The sequence below is a fragment of the Mirounga leonina genome, unplaced genomic scaffold (genome assembly GCF_011800145.1).
Source record: "Mirounga leonina isolate KUSES-001 unplaced genomic scaffold, KU_Mleo_1.0 Mir_154, whole genome shotgun sequence".
Taxonomy (NCBI): domain Eukaryota; kingdom Metazoa; phylum Chordata; class Mammalia; order Carnivora; family Phocidae; genus Mirounga; species Mirounga leonina.
This window is the reverse complement of record NW_023270389.1, coordinates 45,614,060-45,632,131: the sequence shown is the minus strand read 5'-3', so window position 1 is coordinate 45,632,131 and position 18,072 is coordinate 45,614,060. Positions and strand designations below refer to the sequence as shown.

The window sequence follows — 18,072 nt, the reverse complement described above, 5'->3', positions numbered from 1 at the left end:
TCTGGGAGGAAGGAACAGCCAACCCAAAGTCTCAGAGGAGAAAACACTATGCACCAGAGAAACTAAGAAAAGTACATTATAACTGAACTCATCATGACTCACAACTACATTAAACACTAGGATGATCCTCTTGGATGATCCTCTAGGATGAAAGTACCTGCAATTATCAATCTCTTTTTTGCACTTTCTTCTCCATTCTGTTCTGTGCTTTCTCTCCATTAACCTAATTTTTTACTGATCTTTCTAGCCCAAAGTTCTTCACTGTGATTTCTAAAATCTTCATTCTGTTGTTGGGCTCCCTTACTCCCAGTTTCACCAAAAATTCAAGATACTTCCTAGCCTCAAAGGAAATATGTCTCTCATGTGGGCTAGTCTCTTCAACAACTCTCTTTAATGAAAGCTGCCCATTCTCGTGACCCCATATATCTTAGATATTGGACGGGGGACAGCCCTCTCTTGCCTCACTACTGCTTGCCCCACCCTGAATAAAACCCTGCTCCATTGAGATTTGTAGCATCCATCTTTTTTGCTATGTTGCTGCTGTTCCTTATTTACTGAAGATTATGTATGGTACCCAGGCCACTATCTTTCTCTCCATCCCAAGTTTCATTGTCTCCTCCGTGATTTCCACCTGCACACAGACAACTAATCCAATTTGCCAACCTCTGAATACCCTGACCTTCTCACCTCCTGTAATCCTAATAATTGCTTCATTTCAGTCACAACCTTCCATGGCCACATTATGGAACTTGCCATCAACCAGGTCTGGTCTGGACATCTCATTTTCTTTTTTCTTTTCTTTTTTTTTTTTGAAGATTTTATTTATTTATTTGAGACAGAGAGAATGAGAGAGACAGAGAGCACATGAGAAAGGGGAGGGTCAGAGGGAGAAGCAGGCTCCCTGCCGAGCAGGGAGCCCGATGTGGGACTCGATCCCGGGACTCCAGGATCATGACCTGAGTCGAAGGCAGTCGCTTAACCAACTGAGCCACCCAGGCGCCCTGGACATCTCATTTTCTTACCACAAACTCCAAGTCCTCTAGTCCTTACTCAGTTGCTCCCTCTACAACCCTTCTGCATCATGAAAACATGCTCCTTATCTATTTTTGCTCAATATTGAATCATTAAAGCCTAATACATCATAGTAGGCCTCAATAATGTTTGTTGAATGAATAAATGAGTGAGTAAAGCAACAAACAAAGAAATAAATGAGAGAATGGTGGAGAGACAAGTAAAAATGCCATATGGCCAAAGACTAAATGAGACATTAGGTGAGGAAAGGATAGGTTGGCTGAGAGGCTAGTATGAAAATAGAATGGAAAATATTTTAATAGCCAACTGAATGTGAACAGCAAAAGAAGGGAAGGTGTTAAAGACGACTGACTCAGGCCATTTAACCTGAGGTAACTACAACAAAGGTGGTAACATCAAGAGAAAAGGGTAACTCTAAAGATGAACATATCTAGTGGAAATATTCTGACTTAAAATGGGCCATGTAGTAAGGTTAAGATGACTAAGGAGAGCTGTAATATAGAACAAAAGCTGGGGAGGCAGTCTGGATTGGAGATTTGGACATCATCTGCACAGAGTAAAAAGAAAATCAGTGAGATTCATTCAAACATTTATTTAATAACTATTAATTGAGTACATATGTGTGTATTATGTGCATACAACAGCTATGTAATATAATATTAGGCAGAGAGAAATGTTATCAGAAATGAAATAGGATAATGGGAAATAGAACAGAGAATGAGGAATGTTATTTAAATAATGCTATCAGGAGGAAAAAACATTAAATTAGAGATCCCAGTGAATTGAGAAAAGGATCCAAGCAGAGAAAGGAAGAAAAGACCATCAATTGTTCTCTATACTTAAGAGTCTGTTTCTTGATTTGCCTTTCTCTTTTTCTTTTCCCACTTAGCTCATTTGTTTATAACAGCATTATCTACAATAGCCAAATTATGGAAACAGCCCAAGTGACCACTGACTGATGAATGGATACAGAAGATATGATAAATATATACAACGGAATATTACTCAGCCATAAAAAACAATGAAATCTTGCCATTTGCAGCGACATGGATGGAACTAGAAAAGATTATGCTAAGCAAAATAAGTCAGAGAAAGACAAATACCGTATGATTTCACTCATATGTGGAATTTAAGAAACAAAACAAATGAAATTTTCTTTTTTTAGTGAAAATGCCTTCACTCTTCCTTTATTTTAAAAATAATACACACACATTATTTTAAAAATAAAGCACATAAAACAAAAAAATATTAAAATTACCTAGAATTATACTATTCAATGATTGCCATCAACATATCTGGGTATGACCTTTCATTTTTTCTAAAATATGCATATATATGTAAATAAATATCTTGCCAGATACATAATTTTAATAAACATCATTTGCAATAATAATTTTATTTGCTTTTATTAATTTATTATTTAAACTTTATCATATTATTGAGTTAATTTATTAATTTCGTAAATATTATTTGAATGAACAATGGCCAACTTTTCATAAACGGGTTCACTAATTCCTGAACTTTCTTCCTATTCACAGAAACTAATTTCCAAATTTTAAATGATTTAACCCTACCATGTCTTTTTTTTGAAGTTCGTAATTTAAAAAGATGATAAAATAACCCAACAATATTTTTATGTAAATACATTATTTGTGCCTATTTAAAATTATAATTAAGAATTTGGAAAGATTTTTTTCTCCAGGTTTTCTTTATTCATTCACTTACACCTAAACTGTTTAAATTATATGGTAAATGACCTCAAGGCACTTTTTTCCCTGGGGCCTTTAGCAAGAAAGAGAAAAGCCATTTGTAATTTTTGTCACAAAGCCAAATCATGACCAAAATGTTACAAGGGAGCTCTCAAAAGTAGTTCATACCATCTCTCAAAAGATTTTCCATTTATCACCATATTACAGTTGGTTAATTTTAGGAATGTCTAAAGAAACTTGGAAAATATAGGAAGCATGGACACTCATTTTCATGTATTTACCCTAGGTCATAAATTTCTTAAATAAAACTTCCCTTACTTTGACTCTTAACTCTTCCATCTCCTCTTTGCTACTGCAGAATAAAAAGCAAAAGTTAGGCTGTCCCTAATGAATGTTTTTACCAAGTACAAATAAGGATAAATCATGACTTGTATTTGGCATTTACAACCTAATATCTTCATGGAACTGCTTACGACTTCATTAGATATGCCTACTGTTTTCAAAGTTCTCTGTTGATTTGTATTATACAGAAATATCGAAAATAAGGTCTTGAGTTTTGTCATTCTTTGTATATGAAATCCCTTAAATTGCTTTTCTTTTTATTATTATTATTATTATTATGTTATGTTAATGACCACACATTACATTAGTATTTTTTTATTTTTTATTGTTATGTTAATCACCATACATTACATCATTAGTTTTTGATGTAGTGTTCCATCATTGTTTGCATATAACACCCAGTGCTCCATGCAGAATGTGCCCTCTTTAATACCCATCACAAGGCTAACCCATCCTCCCAGCCCCCCTCCCCTCTAGAACCCTCAGTTTGTTTTTCAGAGTCCATCCTATCTCATGGTTCATCTCCCCCACCGATTTCCCCCCCTTCATTCTTCCCCTCCTGCTACCTTCTTCTTTTTTTTTTTTTTTTTAACATATAATGTATTATTTGTTTCAGAGGTACAGGTCTGTGATTCAACAGTCTTACACAATTCACAGCGCTCACCATAGCACATACCCTCCCCAATGTCTATCACCCAGCCACCCCATCCCTCCCACCCCCCACCACTCCAGCAACCCTCAGTTTATTTCCTGAGATTAAGAATTCCTCATATCAGTGAGGTCATATGATACTGCTTTTCAAAAAGCAAATCATATGTGTTCTCCAAAGGTATTAAGCCACTTTAATTGTTATAAGTATTTTTGTCAAAGGTATTAAGCAGGTACATTCTTGCAACATTAAAATAATATGAATCTACTGTTTAGTACAAAAATTATGACTTTTTCTTTCAGAATAATAGTAATTATATAGAATTCCTGGATAGGCAATTGAGAAAAGAAAATTTTAAAATTATATAAGCTCTTCTATGTCTAGAAATTAACAGCAGACAATTAACCTTGAACCAGATTATCATAATTAAATGAAAATACTAGTAGGGACCTCTTGATCTGGAGAAAAGATGTAGTAGTCAGACCTTTTTATATTTCCCCCTTCTGTGATAGACAAAAGACTACCTTTGGTCGTCTGGGTACACAAATCTCTTGGTTGGTTAGACCAGTTGGCCTAGATGTTTAGAAGTCTTTGGGGAAAGAAGAAACTATGATTCCAAAATTCTTCTTCGCATGATTCAAAATTAGGTCCTTTAAAAATGCTTTGGACACATGATCTCACTTGATTTTTACAAACCAAATATTCTTGTTATATATGTCTTTAATAATTTCTAGATTAGGTAGTGAAATAGAATTGCTTTCCTAATGATTTAAAATATTGGGGCACTTGGGTGGCTCAGTCATTAAGCATCTGCCTTCGGCTCAGGTCATGATCCAAGGGTCCTGGGATTGAGCCCCACATTGGGCTCCCTGCTCGGCAGGAGGCCTGTTCTCCCTCTCCCACTGCCTGCTTGTATTCCCTCTCTTGCTGTGTCTCTGTCAAATAAATAAATAAAATCTTTAAAAAAATAAAATAAAACAAAATCTTTACAAAATACAATATTGTTTGAAACAACAGGTATATAACATCTTAAATGTGTTAGTTCTCTTGTTCTTTCTGAATTCCTAGAAAATCAAATATACTCTGGCGTGTGTGTGTGTGTGCACGCGCGTGTGTTGTGTGTGTGTAGAGAGAGAGAGAGAGAGAGAGGAAGGCATGCTTATTTCACCATAGACACATATCTTCTCTACATAAAAAGTTTTTTGGTTTTTTTTTTAACGATTTATTTATTCATTTGAGAGAGCGAGAATGAGAGAGAGTACATGAGAGGGGGGAGGGTCAGAGGGAGAAGCAGGCTCCTCGCCGAGCAGGGAGCGGGATGCGGGACTCGATCCCGGGACTCCAGGATCATGACCTGAGCCGAAGGCAGTCGCTTAACCAACTGAGCCACCCAGGCGCCCCTAAATAAAAAGTTTTAAAAGAAAACTTTAAAATTTAAATTGATAAAATATGAAAGGAAATATCCAAATTGTTGAGGCTCTGTGAAAATAAAAATTCAATAGAATTTTATTTGCTTCAACACTGCAGATGTTCTTCATTCTTTTGTGCTCCTTTGTGGATCGCAACAGGTGAACTATTAAAGAGATTACGATCAGTGACTTCAGCGACTACGAAGTTGTTTCAGTTTTAAATATCAAACACCTGGGTCATTTTCCTTTCAATTCAGATCCTTAATTTCTACCATAACTCCAGCAAAAATAAAGACCAAGCCCTTGAAATGGCTCAAATGAATCATATTTCAAGCCAGTGTGGATTTGAATAAATTTTTCAAAGACTTTGAGATTGACATTATAATGGTTTGATAGTTAAGACTTTTGTAATTGACTGACTCCATTAAAGCTGACATCTCATAGTCAAAATCAACTTTTTTCAGCTAATCAAAATAGAGTTAGCTAAGAAAAGAGGTTTATTTCTTTTTCTGTTGTTCTGGTTCTATTTACTGCATGAAACTTAATGGCTACCATTTGCCCTTAAATAACATTTCTTTATTTAATTTTCAGAAATATTCTTTCAGGCATTTATATAAACCTCTTTCTCCTTTTTGGTATATTAGGGAGAAGGTTTAGTAAGTGATATCCATTCTGTTTCCTAAATTTTATAGACAAGTGATACCAGGGGTCAAATATTATGATTATCTTATGAAGGACTGTGGGACAACACTCTCACATTGAAACCTACATAGACAATGAGTTTTGTTTTATAGATGTGACTCCCACTGCCTTCGTAGAATATACTGTCACAGTTAGTAATTAGTCCTTCAAATAGGTTCCCAAGCCAATACATGAGACCACGAAATGGAAGATGGCCATTCTCATTTTTTACAGGCTTATCCTTTTAAACAAAACATTCCCCACTTCCCATTCCCCATTTTTTCACACGACAGGAGGGCTCTGCTTGACTCTTGGTAATTTCTGCCTAAATAAGATGCTATTGAGAAGAGTGATCTTTTTTTCTCCACTTGCAAAGAATATTACACGCTATCCACACTGTAAATGATATTTTAAAATACTGTTCAATGCTCAGAGGTCTGTGAGCGATAAATAATTTTTAAACAATAATTATGTTCTGTTTTATTTATTCTAAACAAAAAATACACACGGTTTCATTTCACCGTTTCAGTGATCTAATTAGTGACTGCCAGGTGTGAGTGATACGGTAAACTATGTGACTGGAATATTAGAGTTACCAGCACACATTCATGAGGATAACATGTCAATCTTAGCATAATAAAGAAAGAAAGCATTCTACTAGAACTAAGATAAGTATTTCATTTCTCATGTGTTTGTGGATGTAAAGACTTCACATTTTTTAAAGTTTGAGCTCTGAGTTCTCCACTTCATTTTGAACATTTAATTAGGTGAATTCAAAGAACGAATAAGTGGAAACATTTATGCATTGTTTTCAAACATTTCCTGTAGCTTTCTAGAATGTTATATTTGTCTCTGATACATTTTCAAATTTCAGAGGAAACACCCGTTTCTACTTATTTTCAAGGTCAGCACTAAGGTTATGTTTTTGAAATAACGTCTGGAGTGAAACTCAGAAGATGAAAAAACAAAATGGCAGATACTTCATTCCAGAGTATTCATTGTTCAAAACTCTGGGTTTCAGAGTCTCATCACTGAGCTTGTATATACAAAGCTCTTTGTCTGAATTCTAGTCACAAGGGGTCTTTGGCCAAAGCAGCAGGAAAGGGCTTTGCTGATTTCACACTCCAGCAAAGTTTATAATCTTTCTAATATCAGTATTAACCAGTGAAAATAAGTATAAAACTAGCAAGAGAAATATATCCAGTAATCTCTCATCTATGAGGCTCTTTGTTGCCAGGATGTTAGAATTTTTTATGGATTGGGTGTAAGACTGTTACTTCACATACTATTATCTGATCCAATCATTCCCCTTTGGAATTTATACAAAAGAAATGAAAGCATATGTCCTTGCAAAGACTTGTACATGAACATTTATAGCAGCTTTATTTGTAATAGCCAAATGCTAGAAACAATATAAATGTCCACTACCAGGTGAATGAATAAACAAACTTTGCTATATCCATACATTAGAATACTACCCAGCAATAACAAGAATGAACTGTTGAATACTAAAATATAGGTAAATCTTGGGGCGCCTGGGTGGCTCAGTCAGTTACGCATCTGCCTTTGGTTCAGGTCATGATCCTGGGGTCCTGGGATTGAACCCCGCATTGGGCTCCCCGCTGAGCGGGGAAGTCTGCTTGTCCCTCTTCCTATGCCCCTCCCCCCAATTCATGTGCTCACTCTCTCTCAAATAAATAAATAAGATCTTTAAAAATAAATTAAAAATAAAATAAAATATAGACAAACTTTAAAATAATTATTCTGAGTGCATAAGCCAGACCAAAAAGAGGTACATACCGTATGATTTCATTTATATAACATTTTTTAAAATGCAAACTAATCTATAGTGATAAAAAGATCAGTGGTTGCCTAGGGATGGGTGGTACAGTAGGGGCAGGATGGAGTGACAAGAGATACAAGAAAACCTTTGAGGGTGACAGATATGTTCTTACCTTGACTGTGGTGATGATTACAGATGTCATAACTTATCAGATGGGTATGCTTTAAACATGTTCAGTGTATTCTATGCCAATTATGCCTCAACAAAATTTAAATAAACTGTCACTTCATTTTCCTGGGCTTTACCTACTTCTACTGAAGCCATCTAGTGAGTTCAACTCCTACTTCTCACTGGAAATTCCTTAGTGGAAAAAAAATAAAGGTGTTTTCTTTACCTTAGAGTCTCAATTACTGTTACAGACAGAAGAGAGGATTGTGTGTTCTGTTTTCCTCCAGAAGAACTTCTGGAACTTGACTATTTCTCAACTCTAGGATGCTTCTCAGACCCAAATCACCTCCCTTCTTTTTCTCTGCAGGGAAAAAGTGTCACCTAGTGTCACCCATGGATACTGTCTGCTTTTGTCTCCTCTCTATAGCTGCAATTACACAATTTGACTCTAGAATGACTGGCAGGAGAACAGATTTTTTTCTCTTTGGGCCTTTGCATAGAGTGCTTATTATAGTAGTTGTAGTACTGCTTTATTGGTCACTAATATGGTTAAATGAAGCCATGTGTACTTTATGTTTCCATTTGTTTAGTTAAAACAAAAAATACATACTTAACTTATTGTTTAAAAAATTTCTATTGCCCATAGGCCTGTGAGGCTTAGAGAAATGTACTCAGCCTAGCACCTGGAACATAATAAGCATTCTGTAAGGCTACCTATATTATTAAGATTAGTATTGACGTTAGTATATTCACAAAATAAGCAGTTAAACCCTTTACCTTTTAACATTTTATTGTGATGTGAAGATAAGAAAAATGACAAATATAAGGAAATTGTAAAAGTCTGAGAATCATACAAAAGTCAACAGTAGTCCTGAGTCCATTCTCCTTCAGACATTTATTTGTAAAGTTGGGGCTCACCAAAATACCTTTGTCCTTCTGAGCACTCTGTAGGGTAAGGGTACACCCAGGACCTACAATCAAAGGAAAACTACAGGTGCCCTCTTTGGCAAAGGAGCCATTCCTCTCCTAAGAACCTTCAGGCTGGATGATTTCTATTCTCCTGGGTCTCTATTCAGCATACTATAGGTATTCCTTATTTTATTTAAACCTCGTGACAGTCCTGTGAAGTAATTAATGTGCCTGATTTCACATGAAGAAACAGTCTCAGAGAACTTATACAAAGCTACATAAAGCTAAAGACAGAGAGGTCATTCAAACCCTGGTCTCCCTATTTTTAAAGCCCCAGAATTTCCCACTATAGTATACTGCCTTTGGCCATCTTGTCACAGATGGACCCTTAATATCTATTTCTTTGTTTTAGGGAAAATTCTAAAAGAGGCTGATGGAATATTTTGACTAACGTATCAGTAAATAAAAATATTAGCAGTTAATATTTATTGATATGTTCTAAACACAACAGCCATCTGAGGTAACTATCACTCTTTCCATTTTACAGATGAGGAAACAGAGACAGAAAAACCAGGTAACTTGTCAAGGTTGCATGGCTGGGATATCAGCCATGTTCCTAGAGCCTAGAGCCTTGACTACCTACCACACAATACTGCTTGTGCTGGATAGTTTCATTTTGCCCCTCCAGATCCATTCTCTACCCTTATCCGTTAGGCTGTGTGCCCTGGTTCACTGACCTTTATGAACTACTTCAATAGGGCTCCTTGGTCTCTCAGCTTCCAGTTAGATTGAGGAATATTAAAAGGCACCTGGACATGAAAATCATAAGGAATTGAAAGGGATGAAGAAAGTGGGGATAGATATTTGTTCCTCTGGCTCCATCCCTCTGGGCTGCAATTTGCCTACCACATGCCATCACTACTCATGAGCCCTCACCCTTGGTCTCCCTGGGTGTTGGCCCAAGCTCTCTCTTCCATTGTTGCTGGACTCTTGGTGCTTCAGCATCCTCTGTTGGCTGCCCTTAGCCCTACCCACATCTTGCTAAACTGTAATTCATTAAACTCTCTTTGCCCCTGTTGAGTGAGTTATCTAACCATTTTCTGCCCAGATGACTGCTAACACCCTGCCTCTATAATAGATGGCATCATTCTTGTATTATTCCTTAGAGCAAAAATTCTGGGATGACCTCCCCTCTTCCCTTGATGTTGTAAGAAAATTGATAATAAGATCCCAGAGCATGCAGACCTTAGCAGGTGTTGGGACAGTTTTGCCCAGGAGGGAGGAGGGTTTGGACCCAAGGTTCCTAATGTCCTGGACTTTCACCTCTCTGCCACTTATTCAAAGAAAGAAAAAGGTATTTCAGTGTCTTTTCAGCCCCTGATAAAGTAGAGGGCAGTAAATTTATTTTTTTAAAAAGATTTATGTGTATATATTTTAGAGAGAAAGAAAGAGAGGAGGGGCAGGGGGAGAGTGAAAATCCCAAACAGGCTCCACATCCAGTTTAGAGCCAACAGGGGGCTCAATCTCATGACCCTGAGATCATGACCTGAGCAAAACCAAGAGTCAGAGGCCTAACCCAGGTGCCACCCAGGTGCCCCAAGGATAGTAAATTTACATCAAATGCCCAAGTCTATTGCTAAGAGATAGAAAGGGCAGGGGGAAATGGGATCTGCAGTTTCATTACTTGAAAAAATATACATTAAAAAAACAAACAGGTAATATTTTTTCAAAGTCTTATTATGTGCTAGTTGTACTACTGAAACTTCCCAATTTGCTCAATCTTCTGTGGTTTGTGCTATTATTTATCCTGTCTTATCAATGAAGAGACTAAAGCAGAGGGGAGGTAAATAACTTACCCAGGGTCATGAATCTAGTGAGTGGTGGAACTGTGTTCAGACTCAGAGAGTCTGGCATTAGACACCCCCTGTCTACTCTCACCAGCCATGGCAGCAGTTAGGATCCTGAGGAACACGGGGTGTACTCTGGTCTCCAATGAGCTCCATGGTCCTCCTTGAGTGAAGTCTCTGACTGTTTGAGTTGCTGGGGTTGCCTTCATTGAGCTACTATGACCTTATACTGTCATTATATCCCCTCTCCTACCTCTAGGCTCCGTGAAGACAGGGACAGGATCTTGTTGGCCTTTGCTGTCACCACTGATTAGTGTGGTGACTGGCATCAAATACAGCGAATATTCATTGAACAAATTAAGGAGGCTGAAATTTCTAACTTTCCTGACAAAACTACAACCCCTTAAGGGGTTAATATCCAAAATATATAAAGAACTTATATGACTTAACACTAAAACAACAAATAACCTAATTAAAGAATGGGCAGAGGACCAGAACAGAAAATTTTCCAAAGAAGATATACAGATGGCCAAGGGGTACATAAAAAAAGTGTCAACATCACTAATCATCAGGGAAAAGCAAATCAAAACCACAGTAAGTTATCACTTCATACCAGTCAGAATGGCTAGTACCCAAAAGACAAGAAATAACAAGTGTTGGGAAAGATGTGAAGAAAAAAGAACCCTCCTACACTGTTGGTGGGAATGCAAACTGGTGCAGCCACTATGGAAACCAGTATGGAGGTTCCTCAAAAAATTAAAAACAGAAATACCATATGATCCAGTAATCCCACTACTGGACCCAAAGAAAATAAAAACACTAACTCAAAAAATATATGTACCCCTATGTTTATTGCAACATTATTTACAATAGCCGAGATATAGAAACAACCCAGGTGTCTATCATATATATATATTATATATTTTTTATATGTATAAAATATACATATATATTTTCCCAGCCATAAAAAAAGAATGAGATCTTGTCATTTGCAACAACATGAATGGATCTTGAGGGTATAATACTAAGTGAAGTAAGTCAGAGAAAAACAAATACCACATGATTTCACTTATATAGAGAATCTAAAAAAACAAAACAAATGAATAAACAAACAAAACCAGACTCTTAAACACAGAGAACAAACTGATAGTTGCCAGATGGGAGGTGGGTGGAGGGAATGGGTAAAATAGATAAAGGGAATTAAGAGGTTCAAACTTCCAGGTATAAAATAAATAAGTCACAGAGAAGAAAAGCACAGCATAGAGAATATAGTCAATAATACTGCAATAATATTGCATGGTTATAGATGATAACTACACTCATCGTGGTGAGCACTGAATAATGCACAGAATTGTCAAATCACTATGTTGTAACCTGAAACTAATATAACATTGTATGCTAATTTTACTTAAATTAAAAAAAAAAAAATCCATCCTCTGATGAAAACAGAAGTGGAAATCACAGGCAGGGACTTATGGTGGCTAAGAGGACTATCTCAGGAGAAAGACTGAATATGTCACCTAAATTTAAACACTTAGCAGCAATTTAACCTCTAGCAAGATGCTCTGCCTCCCTATGCTTCAGTTCCCTAATCTGTGAAATGGGGCTTATGATCATGCTGTCTTCCTTACAGGCTATGATAAGGATTAAATGAAATAAAATTAAAGTCTTTTTTTTTTAAAGATTTTATTTATTTATTTGAGAGAGAGAAAAAGAGTGAGCACAAGCAAGGGAGTGGCAGGCAGAAGGAGAGGGAGAAGCAGACTCCCCGCTGAGCAGGGAGCTGAACACAGGGCTCGATCCCAGAACCCTGGGACCATGACCTGAGCCAAAGGCAGTCGCTTAACCGACTGAGATACTCAGGTGCCCCAAAATTAAAGTCTTGTCGAATGGCCATATCAAGCACTCGATCATTCTCAGTTGATACTAGTATTATTTTCTTAATGACAGGGTGATTGCTGAGAGAAGGAAAGAATTGTGGGAGCCTTCCATGTTTAATACAGAACGAGGGTAGAACAGAATGTGCCTCTGCCAAACAGAGCAACACAGAGACCGCTCCCAAAGAAAGCACTAAGTGTTCATAAGGAACACTGGCATTAAAACATCCTACACCACAGACTTGCAAGTTACATGATAAGACAGTCATTAAGATTTATTGAGAGGGCGCCTGGGTGGCTCAGTTGGCTAAGCAACTGCCTTTGGCTCAGGACATGATCCCAGGGTCCTGGGATCGAGTCCTGCGCATCGGGCTCCCCTGCTCTGTGGTGGTCTGCATCTCCCTCTCCCTCTGCCTGCCACTCCCCATGCTTGTGCACTCTCTCTCTCTTTGAGTCAAATAAATAAATAAAATTTTTAAAAAAAGATTTTTGAGAGACTTCTAAATATCATTTAGCTCCTTTAAAAAAAGTTATTTGACAATTATTCCTTTATTTAATAAAACTTCCTTCTGATATAATACAGTCCACTATGTAGCATTACTTACAAGTGGGGAATAACACCAATCCATAGGGCTAGGATATCCAGGTAGAAAGTTTTTTGGGGGGGGAACAGAGGAGATGGAAGGGGAATGTTTGAAGACATGAGTTGGGAGAGGTAGGGAGAAAGAATGTGGAAACTCAGAACAAGTAAATTATCCAATTAACAATGCATCTTTTGTGTTAGCTTCTTTGATGCAAAAATACAACATCTGTGGGTAACTTTGATATTTCAAAGTTGGATTTTTCTTATACCTAAGGAAGCATTAACTAGACCCATTAACAACACTCAGTTTACAAAGAAATGGAGGAGTAAGGCTTTTAGTTCCTTTTCCAACTTCAAAGGTGAATTGTTTAAGTACATCCTTGAGATGTGTCATTAACTTGTGTTTCCAAAATGTAATACCATACAATGATTTATAGACCACTGATGCCCAGCCAAATAATTTCTTCACTTTGGTTTCTTTTATGTTAAATAAAGATGAAAGATACTCAATTATTATTTTTTTAAAAAGCGGGAAGAAAGAGGAAACCTCAAGTTATCTCAAGAGAGAACTGATACAAAATATACCCCACTAGGAAACTGATGAACTAGGTTAAGAGGATAAGATGCAATTACCTTTAGAAATAGATGAAAAATCCCTCTTGAGTAAAATGAAAGGACTCAGCTCATGTGTGGCTTCCCTGCAGTTCTCATCTCTGTTAAGAGTGTAGCTCTCACTATAGCATCTATTTTTCCTAGAGTTTATAATGTTTATATAATAGGAGAATTTTGAGCAATGAGAAAAGAGAAATCGCTAAACTATATGCTAAAAATTTTGCAAATCCAATTTTAACACTGTCATTCTGGTTTCTGTTAATAAAATCTTCCACCATCATAGCTTTCTTTAAGAGAAACATTGGCTTATACTGTTTCCAGTAACCCCTTAAAATATTCTTTCTCACACAGGAAACAAGAAAATCATCTCTCCATCCTTTTCCCATTTGAGTACATTTATTTCCTAGAAACAGCTAGCCATCTGGTTTCTAACAAACATAGTGGCACAATTTCTCCACTTTGAAAGCAAAATAACAACATAATGACGATTATAAAAATACTAGTTAACATTTATTGGGCATTTACCCTGTACCAGACCTCACTTGAAACATTTTACATGCATTATCTCATTTAATCTTCTAAAGACTTTCCAAAATGGATAATTCTATTATCCCCATTTTACAAATTAGGAAACTGGAGCTAACAAAAACCATGTCACAAAGGAATTCTTATCAGATAGGATGCATTTATCTTTAGGTAACTAAATGCTCAACTCTAATTGGTGTAGGGAAAAACATCATTTCCTTAATTCTGGAGGCTTAGCAGTAGGATGGGACTTAATCCAACTTAATCCAAATTCCCCTTATATTTATTTACTCCTCAGAACTGTATGAAGATGGCTGCATCAGGTCTGGGATTCACATCAATACAGGATAATACCTAGAAGAGCATTCTTCCAAGTTGCCCCTAGCTAAATTCCTCTTGAGTCTCAGTGGCCCAAAGATGACCTTTCTTGAACCAAATGGTGAAGGGGTTGGAATTGCCATAATTGACAGCTAAATTAAAGCTCATTCCTGCTGGCATTGAACTCCAATTTCTAAAAATGGACAATTTCAGGAATGCTTCTCTCTAGTCCTAGTCTACTTAAGCTAAATTCTACTTAAGCTAAATTCTACTTAAGCTAAATAAAAGTACCAAAAAGGAGAAAGAATTGTGGCAGACATGTCTCAAACACTGTTTTAGAAAATATCAATATTTTCTTAGTATATAAGTTATTGATTTTATTACCATAAAAGTTTTCAGTTAACTATATAGTTACTTACTTACAGTTTTTACTTTTATTTTTTTTAAGATTATTTATTTATTTGAGAGAGAAAGAGAGAGAGAGAGATTGATTAAGAGAACTAGTGGGAGGAAGGGCAAAGAGAGAAGCAGACTCCCCATGAGCAGGGAGCCCGATGTGGGACTTGATCCCATCATGACCTGAGCCAAAGGCAGATGCTTAACTGACTGAGCCCCCAGGCACCCACAGCTTTTTACTTTTAATCTTAGATATCAAATGTCATTAGAATTTTGCTCAATAACCTTTTCATATTCTACTTCAGTGAACTATCACACCTTGTGTTACCAGTTATCCAAAAGTTGTGCATCAGAAATACAATGAATCGTGGATCACTACATCAAAAACTAATGATGTGGGTGCCTGGGTGGCTCAGTTGGTTGAGCAACTGCCTTCGGCTCAGGTCATGAGCCCGGAGTCCTGGGATTGAGTTCCTCATCAGGCTCCCGGCTCGGCGGGGAGCCTGCTTCTCCCTCTGAACCTCTCCCCTCTCATGCTGTTTCTCTCTCTCTCTCTCTCAAATAAATAAATAAATAAATAAAATCTTTAAAGAAAAAAAAACTAATGATGTACTGTATGGTGACTAACATAATAAAATTAAATTAAAAAAAAAAGAAATACAAATTGACCTTCCTAAACAACAAGAACTACAAAAATTTCCAATTCCCACTGAATGAATTTTAAGTACATTTATGCTTAAATCTAAATAACATGTCAGTATAGAATAATATAATCCAGAAACTAATAAACTAATACTATATAAATCTATGCTTCCCCACATTGCTTTAATGCCTTTATTGACCTGTGGACTAGGGAAAAAGAAAACAAAAAAACAAAACCTCTTTGCAAACTGTTCTTGAAATCAAATCTGTCACAATTAGGTTGGCCTAACTAATACCTTAGTAAGGTAGTTAGTAATAAAGTAGACCCACATTATCAAACTGACCTCATTAACTTGTTTTTTGTCCAGGTGGAACACTTGGCCAGAACTTGTAGAAGCAATTTCTTCATAGACTTTATATCCAATATGCCCCCTGTCATCACAATCTCCAGTGAGCACAAATACCACCTACGATTTTTTTAAAAAAAGAAGACAATTTAAAGGGTTTTCAGAAATCAATATGTATTTATTGAGTACCTATTACATGTTAATATGCTACTAGTAAAGTGGAATATATACATCATACATATATAATATACATAAACATATACATTTATAAATGTATATAATACCCTACATACATCATACACATACACATACTGTGTGTGTGTGTGTGTATATATATATATATATATATATATACAGTCATATATATATGATGTATGTAGGGTATTATATACATTTATAAATGTATATGTTTATGTATATTATATATATATATATATATATATTTCTCCCTATATCCATGCACTTTGCAAAAGATTTTGAAAAGAACATGTCTAACTAGCCTACTGGTCTCAAAAAAGGGTGAGAAGCCTGTAAGGCAGAGCCAAGTCACCCTAGAGATCAGCCTAGATAAGTCAAACTCAAACTCTACCCAGACACACAAGTGAGCAAGTCTCACCTAGATCATCAGAGCCCTGTAAATATGTGAGAAATAAATGCTTATAGTTTTAAGCCATTGAGAGGTAGAACTGTTTAGTATATAGCAATAGCTAACTGATACAATAAATAACTCTGACTCAAAACAAGATTCCACATAGGAGGTGACATTTGAGACACAGGTCTATGTTTTTGTCAGTTAAAAAGATAAGATGGTAAGAAGAACCTTCATTAATCCCCATTTTCTCTCTGTATTAAAAAATAAGGTATTAATATGTACAAATGTTACATATAGATTTAGTATGTTTAAATTAAATGTCACATACATATTGGAATACATATATATAGATCAATAGTTGTAATTATTGACATTTGCTACACAAAGTATAGTTAAAGAAGAGAGGCAACCTCTCACATGCCATATAGGTATACCTTGTTTTATAGCACTTTGCTTTATTGTGCTTCACAGATACTGTGTTCTTTATAAATTAGAGGTTTGTGGCAACCCTGAATTGAACAAATCTATCAGCACCATTTTTCCAACAGTATTTGCTCATTTCATGTCTCTGTGTCACATTCTGGTAATTTTTGCAATATTTCAAACTTTTTCATTATCTGTATATTTGCTATGGTGATTTGTGATCAGTGAGAATGACTTGCTGAAAGCTCAGATGATGGTTAGCATTGTTTAGCAATAAAGTATTTTTTAAGTAAGGTGTATATATTGGTTTTGTAAGACATGATAATACTTCACCCTTAAGAGAGTACAGTATAGTATAAACATAACTTGTATGTACACTGGGAAGCCAAAAAATTCATTTGATTTTAGTGTGATATCTGCTTTATTGTGGTGGTCAGAACTGCACCCACAATATCTCCAAGGTATGCCTAAATTCCTTCCAGCTGTATTCAGATAGAAAATCTGGGGGCTGATTCCTACTCACTTGTGACTGTTTCTGTTGGATAAGCTGGAGCACCTCATGAGTGAGCTGATAATCCTTGGACCGTGCATCAGTGAAAACATAGATGAAAGAGCCAGGAAGAGAAATTTCCAAAGCAATTTTTATAGCTCCAATACTCATTTCTGGACAATCACCACCACCCTGTTGAGGAGCAGAGAAAAAAGAATGCAATTATTTCATCAACAGAAAAGAAAGGAATATTTTAGTTATGACAAGTTGCTTTAGAAGCTCTAGAACTAAACAAGTTCTCTTCACATTTATTTTCTATCAGTTTGCCACTGAATTCATCACTTTGCTTATCAGGAGATGGAAGATAGAAAAACGTGTATTCAGACCTGTACCTCTGAAACAAATAATACATTATATGTTAAAAAAAAAAAAAAAAAAAGAAGATGGTAGGAAGGGAAAAATGAAGGGGGGGAATCGGAGGGGGAGATGAACCATGAGAGACTATGGACTCTGAGAAACAAACTGAGGGTTCTAGAGGGGAGGGGGGTGGGGGGATGGGTTACCTTGGTGATGGATATTAAAGAGGGCACGTTCTGCATGGAGCACTGGGTGTTATATGCAAACAATGTATCATGGAACACTACATCAAAAACTAATGATGTAATGTATGGTGATTAACATAATAAAATAAAATTAAAAAAAAAGAAAAATGTGTATTTATAATTATAAATTCACCCC

At 36.2% G+C, this 18,072-nt stretch overlaps 1 protein-coding gene across 2 annotated transcripts in view; it reads right to left on the bottom strand.

Annotated features, from left to right (window-relative positions):
- Nucleotides 1-18,072, bottom strand: part of HMCN1 (hemicentin 1) — a 482,021-nt gene that overhangs the window by 329,846 nt on the left and 134,103 nt on the right. For both annotated transcript variants that reach the window (XM_035010675.1, XM_035010676.1), the window contains exons 3-4: nt 17,368-17,526; nt 15,827-15,949 (exon numbers count right to left, since the gene is read on the bottom strand). In XM_035010675.1, the coding sequence (XP_034866566.1) occupies nt 15,827-15,949; nt 17,368-17,526 (282 nt within the window). The remainder of the gene's footprint in view (nt 1-15,826; nt 15,950-17,367; nt 17,527-18,072) is intronic.